Genomic DNA, 13,902 nt, shown 5'->3' with positions numbered 1-13,902 from the left:
CGAACTATCATGATCCTGTAATGAAAGGGATTACAGAAGAATACTTGCCTTATGATCTATCGGATCAACGATTGCAACTAACTTCCCTTATGCAAGACTCACTGCTAACTCTCTTGAGCTCTCTTTCTGATCTTCCTCTATGCGTCTTGAAAAGAAAAATAAGGCTTATGATCTATATATAATGGCATGGGAAGCCCTAAAAGCCATCTCTCAATCTCCCACCTGAACTTGGAGACTCTTAAAACCTTCTCCTGTTGGAACTAGGAGACTCTTAAACTCAAAGCTTTCATACACATGGATTCCCATTCTCAATATAACTTTAATTAGATAATTAACTTCTAATCACAATTTGCTAAATGACCCGCATGTCCTATCATTTAATTTCCACAATAAATAACTAGAATTAAATGCTCTTTAAATGCTATTCTCTCAATGAAAAATCTCTAAATTGCCACATTAAAATTTAATTGGCAAATTCTCTTAATTAATTCTCAATAATTAATTAAATAATTCTTAAATAAATGCTAGGCCCTCTAACGGGTCGTTACACACATGGAGCACACTCACCAAGGCTACATCATCTTGTTGGTCTAGGTATGGTAAGAGAATCATGGAGTAAATTTAAAGGTTCCTATAAGCTCCTCTACTCAGTTAAATATGGAAGAATTTTTTGAATTACATTCAAATGGAGAAGTTAAGGATTCAACCTTATTGTTCAACATTAATGGAGGAAATTAAGGTTTGAAAGTTAAACCTTGATAGATATTACTTTCCTTTATTGCTGATTCTCTCTCATTAAAAGGATATGGAGACTCAAATCATGGAATCAAGTATCCTACCCATTATGGCTAATTGATATCGTCATTATGGGAGAATATTCTAAGGATATCTTGCATATATTCAGCTACACAAATCGATTCTCAACTTGTCAACATTTTTAGTATGGAAACTTGATCAATTAAGGGCTTTTGAAGTTATAATTGATATCTTCATTATTGGACAAATTTGCCTCATTATTTGAGAATATTTGGTTGCATTTTACACCATTTGGAGATTTAAATTCAAATTTCAAATCAGTTATTCTTGTTATGGAAGCTAAGGGGTCAATTGCTCAATCAAAGGTGTTTGAAGATCAACTAAAAGTCAAAATTGATCATTTCTGATTTATGGACGATTTTGCAAGAATTATGAAGGATTTTGATTCTTAAAGTCAACCATGCATTACTGGAGTTGATTTGCTCATGCAAGGATGATTGGAGATCAACAAAAGTCAAAGGTCTCGAAGATCAATCAAGTTAGCTGATTATGGAAGGTAAATCAAGAATTCAATATGAAGGGCTGAGATTGGCTTGAAGACTTGACACATGGAGGGCTGAGATTGATCAAGAAAAGCCTACTCTAACACTATATAAAAGGGTCTCTTGAAGGCTTTGGAACAACTTTTGGAAGCCCTATTATTTTCGACATTATTGGTCGAGATTTTCATTCTCTCTAAATCTTTCTCTTCCTCTATCTTCTTGAGAGAAAACTAAGAGAGTTCTCTACACTTCATTGTATTATTTTTGAGAGAACCCTATTTCTCAATCACTACTATTCTTGTATCTTGTAAAGAGCGTACAAAATCCAAACTAGTAAGTGTGGGACTCCAGAAGTAGTTTGGTGGTGGTGAAGCCAAGTGAAGGATTTGTGTGGTTGTAACAAAAGTTCATATAGTGGATTTGGTTGAAAATCCTAAGGAAGGAAATCCTTAGGTAGTGGATGTAAGCCATAAGGACCGAACCACTATACATCGTTGTGTTCTTCTTCTCTTCACACTTACTTATTCTTGCTTGATTATACTTGTTTGTTTTTCGTCTTATGCTATCTGAAGTGGCCGAATCCTAAGGCCTACATTCTTGGTGGTTATTTTGATTATATTTTGATTTGCTTTAATTGATCATTCTTTGTACTCATTCAATATTCCATTTGGTTTATGTAAAGACTTGTTATTGTGTGCATTCAAATCATTTGTTTTCACCAAGTTGTAATTTGAAGAGTATATTGGACCAAAGCACATACTAGCACAGCAGGTAGATATCATATTATCCATCTAGTATTTAAGTGCTCCCGTACTCTCAACTACAATTTTGGTTTGTATTAAATTTGTTTTCTCATATATATACGTGCATAATTTTTGCAATAGAGTTTTGAAAAGGTGTCAATTCACCCCCTCTTGACTAGGTTAGAACTCAACAGAGACAACCCCCATAAGTTGCTCACTAACCACCAAAATCTCCTATACTTTTTATATGTGATGCATGTATTAAAACTGAGGACACACTAGTAGAAACAGGTCTAGCGCCTATACACACATGCACATAAGTACATATACTGGCACATACATCATCATCACACTATAATACCATAATAACCCACATGATAGCAGTGCTAAAACATACTATCCGTGTCTCTCATGGCCTTAGCATGCCAAACCTCACAGTACCATGATCTTTTCCTACTATGAGTCACAAAGGAATCTACTAGATAGTCCTCTAATAATAATGCAAATGATACCCTACTTAATGCACAAGTTATAACCATTAATCATTTCATGTGGTGCTCAAAATGCACCATATCATTCAATATTTCACATACTCAAAAACAAGAATCAGTTAGGGTATTTTTTTGTTTATGTCTCTCCCAGTAGGATGAAAATATTTCATGCATTTTAGAAAATTTAAAAGTGTTTTTTTATGATTCGTATATAAAAATCATATACAAGTTATGCATGGAACAGTATGTAAGTGCACAAAATAAGGTAAACATAACATATCATTTCTACTCACCTAGGAAGGAACGACTCAAGTCCCAGCCTGGGGAGAAGATCGAGTAAAATCTTGGGAATCCAAGCCTACAATAAATAGAATGGGGTGGTCACATTTGGGTAATAAAAGTAGCGACGTAATAAAAATTATCGAAAATCCTAACTATTGCCTAACACCCTAAATTGGTTATTTTATACCTTGGCTTGCACAATATTTGAATTTGGCGCCATGGAATTCACCGAGTTTAGCCATCGACTTCGCCATCATGCCTCGCCTTGTATGCTACACGTAAGTGTATAGTGGAACTACACACCCACTTATAGGCTGTAATAAGAATAATATATATATATTTCTATATTCACCCATAAACTAGATTTCTTTTAATATAGATAATATTTTTTAAAGTTTCTCTTTTTCAAAATACATAAATATTTATATTTATAACTCAATTGGTAAATTTTTAAAAACATAATAATTAATTAATTAGTGATTTAATAGATGGCTTAAAAAAGATTTGCAATGTACTAGCCTCAGAATAAAATGAATCCATTAGAAATCAAGATTCGGGATAGACCCAAGTCATCATCATAGGCTAGCCGAGAACACACTCGGGTTCAGTCTTGCTCGGTCGTGAGTCATCTAATAAGGCTTCATCCTTAGAACTTCGATCAACAAAGTGACTCGCCAATCTCATAGCCAATTCCAATAGACCTAAAGAGAATCCAAAATAGACTAATGTCGATATCCTAAGTAGGACCAACCTAACCAAGTTATCCTAGGTTCACAGACAAGCAACAAGAAGGGAAAACAAGTTGAGTGGGCCAGCTCAAGGGCTGCCACAACTAGGTCAAACCATGCCCAACACATTAGGCCATTCTATAAACCAATTGGGCCCTGCCATCCTAGGCCAAAACCTTACTCAACCTGCCCAACCCCAAAAACCCTCCCTTTTTCTTATTTTCTTTTCTTTTTCTTTTCTTTTTTCCTTCCGAAAAATCTATCACCGCTGGCCAGCGAAATATGGCTAACCAGCATACTGATTCGAAGCCCTCACCACGAACATCGACATATCTCAAAATGATAGCCATCAGACGGTTAGATTTTTATAGATCTAAGAATTAATTTTTGACCAACATAGGGACATGTTCTGCCCATCACAGTTCACCAGTCATCGGTATCTTTTTCGACGATCGAAGGCTACCATGAGGTGCGCAGCACCTAGGCAACCAACATACCCAAAAATGACAAAGATCGGACGGCTAGATTTTCGTAGATCTAGGGTTAAATTTTTTGCCAAAAATAAAACTCACTGCTAGTCGCCGCCAACCATCGTAGCCAGCAATTTCTAGCAATCTGAGACTACCATCCGACACCCTCAAGTATTCCGACTAACATGTCCCAAAACCAAGCAAATCCAACGGTCAGATCTCCGTAAATCTGACTTTAAACAATCAACCAAAACCCAAATTGCGCCTATATACATACCTCCCATGAAATAATAGAAAACCTAGGAAGATCAAATCAAAACACTTACCTCCTTGAAGATCGAGGGCTCTTTAACGGTGAAAGTGAAGTCGGATGGAAGATCGAATGGCTAGATTGCGAGAAATCAACAAGAATCCAAGAGAAAGAGAAATGATTTTTGGGGGGGGGGGGGGGGGCTTCCTGCACACCTCCCCCTTTTCTTTTTATATTTTTATATTTATATATATTATTTTATTTTATTTATTTATTTATATTTCTTTTTTTAATTGAATTATTATTACTAATATTATTATTATTTTCCAAATCTTTACATTCTCACCCCATGGGAAGTTCGCATAGGCCCATCAGGGTAAGTTGTTTCGCTCCTTCCTATCGCTCGATGCAAGATGTTACAGGTGGTATCAGAGCCGACCCTTAGTGAAGGCGGTCCGATGAAGGCGGGGAGTGGTGCCGGGGCACGAGGGCCTAATAAGGAGAGGCTCTTGACAGGCTTCTAGGATGGTAGCCTCTAAAAGGGGAGAAGATCTTGGACCAGTTATAAGGTCGCATGACAAGGACGTCATGTGCTCAAGGGGGAGAATGTAATACCCCCAAGAGCCCAGAGAATTGTAGTATATATCGATGATAAGTAAGGATGGAAACAACACTAGCTCGATACATTTTGGGCTGAATGTAAGCAAGGAACTCTTGGGTTAAGCGTGCTTGAGCTAGGGAAGCTCAAGGATGAGTGACTCCCTGGAAAGTTCACATAAGCCCATTAGGGTAAGTTGTTTCGGTTCTTCCTATCGCTCAATGCAGGATGTTACATGTACCTACGGACTAGGGGATGGGTTATGTCCCGACCTCCTGGACTACCTTAGACTTGTAGATCTCGTCAGGGTTAGATGGATGTCATTGTATGCCCCGTTCATTTAGTCACATGGGAATTTTAGTTCATTGCTTAGGAGAAGTGGGACTTTGGACGTCCAGTACATGCCATCACGGGACACGAGAGGGAGGACCACTAAACCTCATAGAGTCTCATTCAGAAAGGTTTAGTCGCAAAGAAGCATAGACATGCCCATTACACACCCTAGTGCAGTGTATGGGGTGAGTACCAATGAACCTACGTAAAAGAAATGATGGCATTATGTGTGATTGGTCATAGCAAAGTAATTGTTCCCTAAACTCTACTCTTTCCACTTATATATATAGGGTAGGAGAACAATAGTTAAGAAGTGATAGTAAAGCAAGATCGCTACAGGGCAAGCAGCGTAGTTCAAAAAATTTTGAACCTTACCCCGATCCCGGCGATTGGATCAACGTCGAAATCAAATCATTTACATACAAATTAAAATAAATCTAACCTTTAGATTATAGAGTCGTTCGCAGATTCGAGCCGTCCAAGCGTCTGGCCTCTAACTCGTGATACGCGGCATGGGTCTGTTGGCAAGGAGAGCAGAATAGGAGTGCTAGATCCTTCTCCTTTTTTTGGCTTGTGTATGGACGGAAAATAACGTCTGTAATACCCCAAAATTTAATGTAAAGATTAGATGATGCAATAAAGTGTTTTAATGGAAGTTTTGGATTTAAGTGTAAATGAGAATGGTTTTAAGGACTCAAATGCAAATATCAAAGGTTAATTTCTGCAACAATAAGAATATTTGCAATGATAAAGGCTTATTTAAGAAGTCTTGAGTTGGAGAAATGGAATTGGGAGTTAACCATAAAAGTCTTAAAGCTTTGTGATAATAATAATTACTTTCACCTTAAAGTCAAAAGTAAATGGAACTTAGAGGAATTATATTGGTTCACCAAAAGGAAAGGATAAGGAGAGTTGTCTTGGAGGCCACGTGAGGGGCAATTGGAGGCAAGGGATTGGAAGAATGAAAGGCTTTTAAAGAAAGAAAGAATCAAGTGAAAGAATTTCAAAGATAGCCATCATTACTAGGGAAGCAAAATAGATAACTTAAGGGCTAAGTGTGATCTTAAAACTTGGGGATAAAGGACTATAAAAGGGGTAGAAAGAAGGGCCACATAGAGTAAAAAGTGGGAGAGAAAAGTAAAGAAGGATCCAAGAAAAGAAAGCAAAGGAGGCCAAAATAGAGAGACTAGATTGCGAAATCACCAAATCAGAGGAGAAACCAAAAACGAAAGCCACTTTTCTTTCTGTAGTGTCGTAGTACACTGAAAGGGGAGTCCATAGGTTCAAACAGAAGGCAAATTGGAGTTAGAATGAAAAAGTTATAGCCGTTTTAAACATCGAAAGAAGAATCCATAAGAACCAGGGAGTCAGCGCGTGTAACGCACGCACCTGCCGCGGCTGCACGTGGCCATGTGTGGCCACCCTTCTGGTGGCACGTGAGGGCGCGTGGCTAGGATTCTTACTCTAAAATTTTTATAGTTTGCTTCTTAAATCATTTCCTATGATCCTATGTAAAAATATTCTGGTTTGGTGACACGAACTATATGAAACTACAGCTTAATAGGGCTTAATTTCGTAGAATCGGTGGACCGACAAGAATTACAGCAAGTGTGAGTGGTTTTCTACATCATTTGTGCTTCATATTGTTCATCCTTTGAATCATTTGTGTTATATGTGGACATACTCACTTACTTTTTTTGTTTAGCATGCTATTTCACTTATTTCATCACTTCATGGCATGTGGTTGTTTGTGGAAAGTTAGTGGCCTCCATGAGTGGCTCTTGGAGTCACATATGCATGTTTGAGGTGAGCATGGCATGCACGGGGGTGATTGTAACACCCTGGCATGGCTTCCACAAAGGGGGTTTCATCTTTGCATACTTGCATTTCATACATGAACTGTTCTTTTCTTGAAACCATCTCACTTAGATTTATATAATCTAACTTGGGTTGATGCCCCTGGAACGTTTCGCGTTCCAAGTATGTTTGGTGTACCAGGAGCTAAGGAAGCGAGGGAGGCAAATGGGAATGAGTCTATGGATGTTTAAATGTTATTTTGTCATTATATGTAATTTTATTTCAGAAGTGATGTACTTATTCAAAGATTGTACTTCTTTTGTTATGCTAGACTTATATTTTATTTTAACGAAATGTTTGTGCATGTTTAGCTTGTATGGGAACCCAATAAATATTTCGACAGGTTCGATCCAATGTTTTCGCTGCTAGGGTTTCCTAACTCCTCTTGGGCAATTAGGTGTAAACCTACCGTGTTACTTGAGACGAGGAGGCATTATAGTGGTATCAGAGCGGGTTTGTCATGGTTTTAAATAAGATATGATTTGACTGACATTGAGGTTTTTGGTGTGTAATAGGATATGGATCCCCATGACATAGAAAACCAACGCCAAAGGGCTATCACAGGATGGTGGACTGCAATACTTCAAGGACTTGTCATGCAGCTTGCTGGTGCTCTAGGAACCTTTCTTGACATAGTTGTTCCATCATACAGGAAGTCCCACCAGGCCTAGCACTCCCATATATAGTAGAGCTCCAGATAGGTTACTTAGTATCCATATTGACCCCAGATATACAGGGACTAGCACATGGACTTTTAGAGCAAGCCATCTACCCGAACCTCGAGACCTTTGTAGACCATTTGCGTGAGGCGGAGCAGAACCAAGGGATTGGGGATATGCCAATAAAAGTAGATGATCTTGTGGATTTTCCTGAAGAGAGGGAACTCACGTCGCCCACTGCATCCGAATCTAAGGAAGAGTAGTTTACCCGGGGTTAGAAAATTTTGTGAGTTGTAAATATGTATAATAGAGGTCTAATTGGATATGTTGTAATATATTAATGATGGTAGGATAGGCATAACACTTACCCCTTACTTGGGGGAATTTTGGATGGTGTAATGGATAATATAGCAAACTTGGGTGACATAGGTGGTAGTGTTTAAAAAAATAGTTGTGCATATGTATAACAAGGATATGGTGGTCTAATATGAAGTACAAAAGTGTTAGTGTAGGTGCTCTAGACCCAATCAGATTGGGCATGTTGTACACTGACAATTGTAATCATGTTATTATTTGAATAAGGAGTTATTCAAATTCACAAGAAGTCATTCTATTAGTTTCTTGTTATTATTGTAATAACCGAATGAAACTAGATAGAAGTCCATATGATGTATACTGTGAATAATCTATAAAGATGTGAGATGATGCATCACAGTTTATAGACATCATTAAACGTCCCAAGTCGTAGCAATGTCAAGAATGGACATTGACAATTGCTGTAAGACTTGTATGTGCTATGTTTTTGCTATGTGATAGCAATGGGGATCTCACACCCATAGGCATGGGGATGCCTAGACAAGTACATAGGTGACCAATGTTGGAGAACGTGTCACTGGACATGACTCGCCATGAGAATCCATTTTGGTTATATGTTGATGAAATTCTCATACGAGATGGGTGTAACTAATCCTTGGACCTGAGGTTGTCACGGTCATCTCATAAGAAGATTGGTATGCTTTGACATCGTTTCGATGGGCCTAGACAAAGGCTGCACGTGGGCGATCGTTGGGTATATCATGAGGCTTATGGAGATGGGTGCATAGCCAAGATGGGACTCGTCTATCCCTTGATAGAGGATGATGTATCTAAGGCGCCTTCGGTGGATATTCACTTTAAATCCATGGCCATGGTGAAAGAGATCAATAAGGAGTTATTGATTCACTTTCTATTAAGTGAAGATATCCGAAAGACCGAAGAAAACTCATGTGATCATTATCAAGCAACACATCGCCATACTTGACATCACATAAGATGCATTGACGAGAGGATCGTATTACACGGTAACCATGCTCGTGAAAGGTTATTTGCGGATTATGAATCCTTCTGAATAATTGGGTAGGCATGACGCCTTGCTAGAGGCCAATCTTGTCTTATGTGTTCGTACCGACACATTGCCAACATATTCGGAAGCCTAATGAGTCATACGCAATAGGCACGGTCCCTGGCTTAAACCAGGAGAGTGGACGTATGGTTAAGTGGGACACTTCGGCAAGAAGTTGTACCGTCGTAGGTTCTCACGGAAAAAGAATAGATAGACGTAATGACGTCGATATGACGAGGAGTCGTCGTAATGGAAAGAGTTTCCTAAAAATGGCATTTGATTAAATTAGGAAGGAGTTTCTAATTTAATGATTTTCTATTTGTTGGAGTGGCAAATAGGAAATAAAATAGTTTTTGGGCTTAAGTTAATATTTGGACTAAATTAGATTTGGGCCAAATATTAAATTAAATATTATATTTGGACTAAATTGGATTTGGGCCAAATATTAAAATAAATATTATATTTGGACTAAATTAGATTTGGGCCAAATATTAAATATTATATTTGGACCAAATTAGATTTGGGCCAAATATTAAATAAAATATATTTGGGCTTGAATTAGATTTGGGCCATAATATTTTATTTAACCTATAAAAGGATTGGGCCATTTAATTATATTTCTAGTTGGACTAGAATAAGCCCACTTATGATTCTAATTAAATTAGAATTAATGGGCTAGCCCAATCCATTAGGGTTTTAGAAACCCTAGGATATTTCATTATAAATATCATTTTATAGGTTGCCCATTATAGAGGTGATTTTTGGTGTCATTTTTCAAGAGTTGAAAAACGCATTGCCGTTCACTCTTTCCCGTTTCTTTTGGCATCGATTTGAAACGTGGGTGTTCTTTTACCGTCCATACACAAGCCGCGCAAAGGAGAAGGAGCTAGCACTCCTATTCCGCTCTCCTTGCCAACGGACGCGTGCCGCGTATCACGAGTTAGAGGCCGGACGCTTGGACGGCTCGAATCCGCGAACGACTCGATAATCTAAAGGTTAGATTTATTTATTTGTTTGTGAATGATTTGATTTCGACGTTGATCCAATCGCCGGGATCGGGGTAAGGTTCAAATTTTTGAACTACGCTGCTTGCCCCGTAGCGATCTTACTTTACTTTCAAAAAGTATTGTGTAAATAGACATGAACAGAGTATGTAGACCTTTGGGGATTTTGGGCAAAGAGTATGCCTAGTAAGAAGGATAGGATTTGAGAAAGACCTTGTAGATCCTTGGAAGATGTAGGTATTTAAGGACCTAAGGAAAGGTAGTTTGTGAGAAGCATTTGATCTAACCCTAAGGGTGATGTTATTTTCTTCGAGGATTTTAGTAGCTTCAATTATGATTTGCATAAGACAAGTTTAGTTACTTTATTGTATGGGTTCAAACAGGTGATTCTTAAATATTGTTCTTATAAACTTTGTGGATGTTTCAAATGGTGAACACTAGACGATCCCAAACTCTTAGACGAAGGGGTGGCAATCAGGAGGAGGAGACATGATGTCCCCAGGAAGAGGGAGTAGAGTTGTCTCAGGGAAATTCTTCTCAAGGTAGAGGTCAGGGAAGTGAGGATCATATAGATCGGGTGGAGCGAGTTTTGGAACACGTGGTCACATATATGCAAGGGACTCGGCCAACGGGTCAAAGTATTCCTCAGGCGACAGATGTCGTCGACCGATTCCAACGATTAAGTCCCCCTATTTTTCGAGGAAGGGGAAGCGCTGACCTAAGTGAAAGTGAGTATTGGATAGAACAACTCGAAAAGATTTTTGATTTCATTGGATGTAGGGAAGATGAGAAAGTAATTTGTGCCACTTTCATGCTTCGGGATGAGGTGGACCATTGGTGGCGAATGATGCAAAGGACTTTGCCTGGCCTTACGAGACAAGGTATGCCAGTTGTCACATGGACTCAGTTTAAGGAATTATTCTACACTAAGTATTTCACTTTTTGCAAGAAGTTGGAAAAGAGCTGAGAATTTATGAATTTGAAACAAATTGGGGATATGTCAGTCGCCCAGTATGAAGATAGTTTTTCTCGGTTAATTAAATACATGCCTGTTTATAATTTGGATGAAGAGGCAAAATCTCAGAAATTTCTTAGTGGGTTAAGACTTGAGATACAGCTGGCATTATGTTCTTTAGGGGCCCGCACTTATTCGGAGGTTGTTATGCAAGCTTTAACGATTGAAAGTAATCTTATGCGAATGAATGGTTTAAAGACAGAAGTGCAGGAACCCAAGGACAAGAACAATGGAAGGAAGCATCACTTAGGAGTCCGAGGAGGAAACTTTAAGCCTAAGAGTAGGTGTCCCAAGTGTCAAAAGTTCCATCTTGGATGGGCATGACAAAGCTGGACTCAAGGGTGTTATTCGTGTGGAAGGAGTGACCACTTAGTCCGTGATTGTCCCAAGGGACCCAAGTGTTTCAACTGTCAGAAGATTAGTCATTTTTCAAGGGACTGTCCACAGAGGAAGCAAGTTGAACAAGCGGGTGTAGGCAAAGGAGGCTAAGAACCGCGACGAGGCCGGGTGTATCATCTGACGAGGGAGGATGCTAAGGCAAGCCCGTCGGTCATACAAGGTACACTGATCTTTCTCAATACACCTGTGCGAGTGTTAATTGATCCTGGATCGACACATCCATTCATTTCACATGCGTTGATACAAAGTTTGAATTTGGAATTGGAGGATTTGGAATGTCCTATGCTTGTGGCTACTCCTTTAGGGAAACAAGTAAAAACTAGCATGGGATATAGGGAAGGAAAGGTTGAGTTGTGTGATAGTTATTTTGCACTTGAACTTACATCATTAGAAATCCAAGATTTTGATATGATTCTTGGAATGGATTTTTTGTGCGAGTCTTCTTATGAGATGACCGTGACAACCTCAGGTCCAAAGATTAGTTACACCCATCTCGTATGAGAATTCCATCAACATATAAATAAAATGGATTCTCATGGCGAGTCATGTCCAGTGACATGTTCTCCAACATTGGTCATCTAGGTACTTGTCTAGGCATCCCATGCCTATGGGTGTGAGACCCCCATTGCTATCACATAGCAAAACCATAGCACATACAAGTCTTACCGCAATTATCAATGTCCATTCTTCACATCGCTACGACTTGGGACGTTTAATAATGTCTAGAAACTGTGATGCATCATCTCACATCTTTATAGATTAATCACATTATACATCATATGGACTTCTATCTAGTTTCATTTGATTATTACAATAATAACAAAAAACTAATAGAATGACTTCTTGTGAATTTGAACAACTCCTTATTCAAATAATAAACATGATTACAATTGTGAGTGTACAACATGCCCAATCTGATTGGGTCTAGAGCACCTACACTAACATTCTCCCACTTGCACTAGAGCCAATCACTCATGTATCTTATACCTAATGATCGAACATGACTTTGATGTTTCTCCTGGGACAGAGCTTTAGTCAAGGGATCTACGATGTTGTCATCCATCGACACTTTCTCTATATATGTCACCTGAGCTGATAATCTCCATTATCATATGGTGATGTCGCAATACAAATTTGGTCCGTTAATGAGACCATGGTTCCTTTGCTTACATGATGGCTCCATTGTTGTCCCAATAACTGTTATTGGATCAACAATGTTGGACACCACTTTTAGTTCATCAATGAACTTACAGATCCATACAACTTCCTTAGCTGCTTTGAAGATTGTTATGTATTCGACTTCAGTTATTGAATTTGCCACTATCTCATGTTGGAACTCTTCCAACTCATAACCCAGCCATATCGGCAGAATATGAATTTCAACTATACATGATTTAAAATCATCATGGTCGAATTGGAAACTGGCATCCATGAACCCCTTCATGGTATGCTCTCATTCTCCATATGGCAAAAACATCTCTTTAGTGCTTCATAAGTACTTAAGAATGTTTTTCACAGCAATCCAGTGTTTCTCACCTGGATCAGCTTGATATTTACTACATATGCTCAAAGTATATGCGATATCAAGCCTCGTACATAACACGGCATACATGATCGAGCTAATAGCCAAGGCACATGGCGCTCGACTCATCCTATCTCTCTCATCTTGTGTCTTTGAACACATAACCTTGGAGAGATGTATTCTATGTGACATGGGAAGACTTCTCCTCCTAGAATCTTCCATGCTAAACCTCTTTAGCACCCTGCCAATGTACGTGCTATGGGAGAGTGCTAGCAACCTCCTGGATCTATCTCTATAGATCCTTATTCCCAGAATATAGGCTGCTTCTCCCAAATCCTTCATGGAGAAAATATTTTGAAAGCCATATTTTAACCAATTGCATCATGGGAACACCATTCCCTATGAGCAATATATTGTCCACATATAGGACTAAAAGGACCACCACACTCCCACTAACCTTCTTATAAACACAAAGATCAACTTCCCTTTTGTGAAAAATCAAACTTTTTTATCTTTTCATCAAAACATTGATTCTAACTTCGGGATGCTTGCCTTAGTCCATAAATGAACCTTTGCATGTTTATGAGTAACAAAACCGTCAGGCTGTGTCATATACACATCCTTGACTAGGTTTCCTTTAAGGAAAGTTGTTTTGTCATCCATCTGCCATAACCCAGAGTCAATGTCAGACATTGCCTCATCATAGGTAGTAGGCTCATCGTTCTCAACTAAAAGCACATCTCCATGTGCCGAGATGAGAAATCCATATCTCTCTTGCTCGTGACGAACCCTCATCGACTTACGAGGTTCTTGTGTAGAAGGTTGGGGAGTTGACACAACTTCTTGTGTCTGATCTTTCTCGGGTTCTTGGA

The 13,902-nt window shown here is 38.7% G+C and overlaps 1 protein-coding gene across 1 annotated transcript in view; it reads left to right on the top strand.

Moving 5' to 3' along the window:
• LOC127812743 (uncharacterized) overlaps positions 1-7,972 on the top strand; it is a 29,707-nt gene extending 21,735 nt beyond the window's left edge. The window contains 2 exon segments of the mRNA XM_052353264.1: positions 7,566-7,659; positions 7,779-7,972. Of these exon segments, the coding sequence (XP_052209224.1) occupies positions 7,566-7,659; positions 7,779-7,972 (288 nt within the window).
• The last annotated feature ends 5,930 nt before the right edge of the window (positions 7,973-13,902 follow it).

Source organism: Diospyros lotus, chromosome 11 (assembly GCF_014633365.1).
Source record: "Diospyros lotus cultivar Yz01 chromosome 11, ASM1463336v1, whole genome shotgun sequence".
NCBI lineage: Eukaryota > Viridiplantae > Streptophyta > Magnoliopsida > Ericales > Ebenaceae > Diospyros > Diospyros lotus.
Note: the sequence above shows the minus strand (reverse complement) of the source record. Positions and strands in the feature narration are given on the sequence as shown.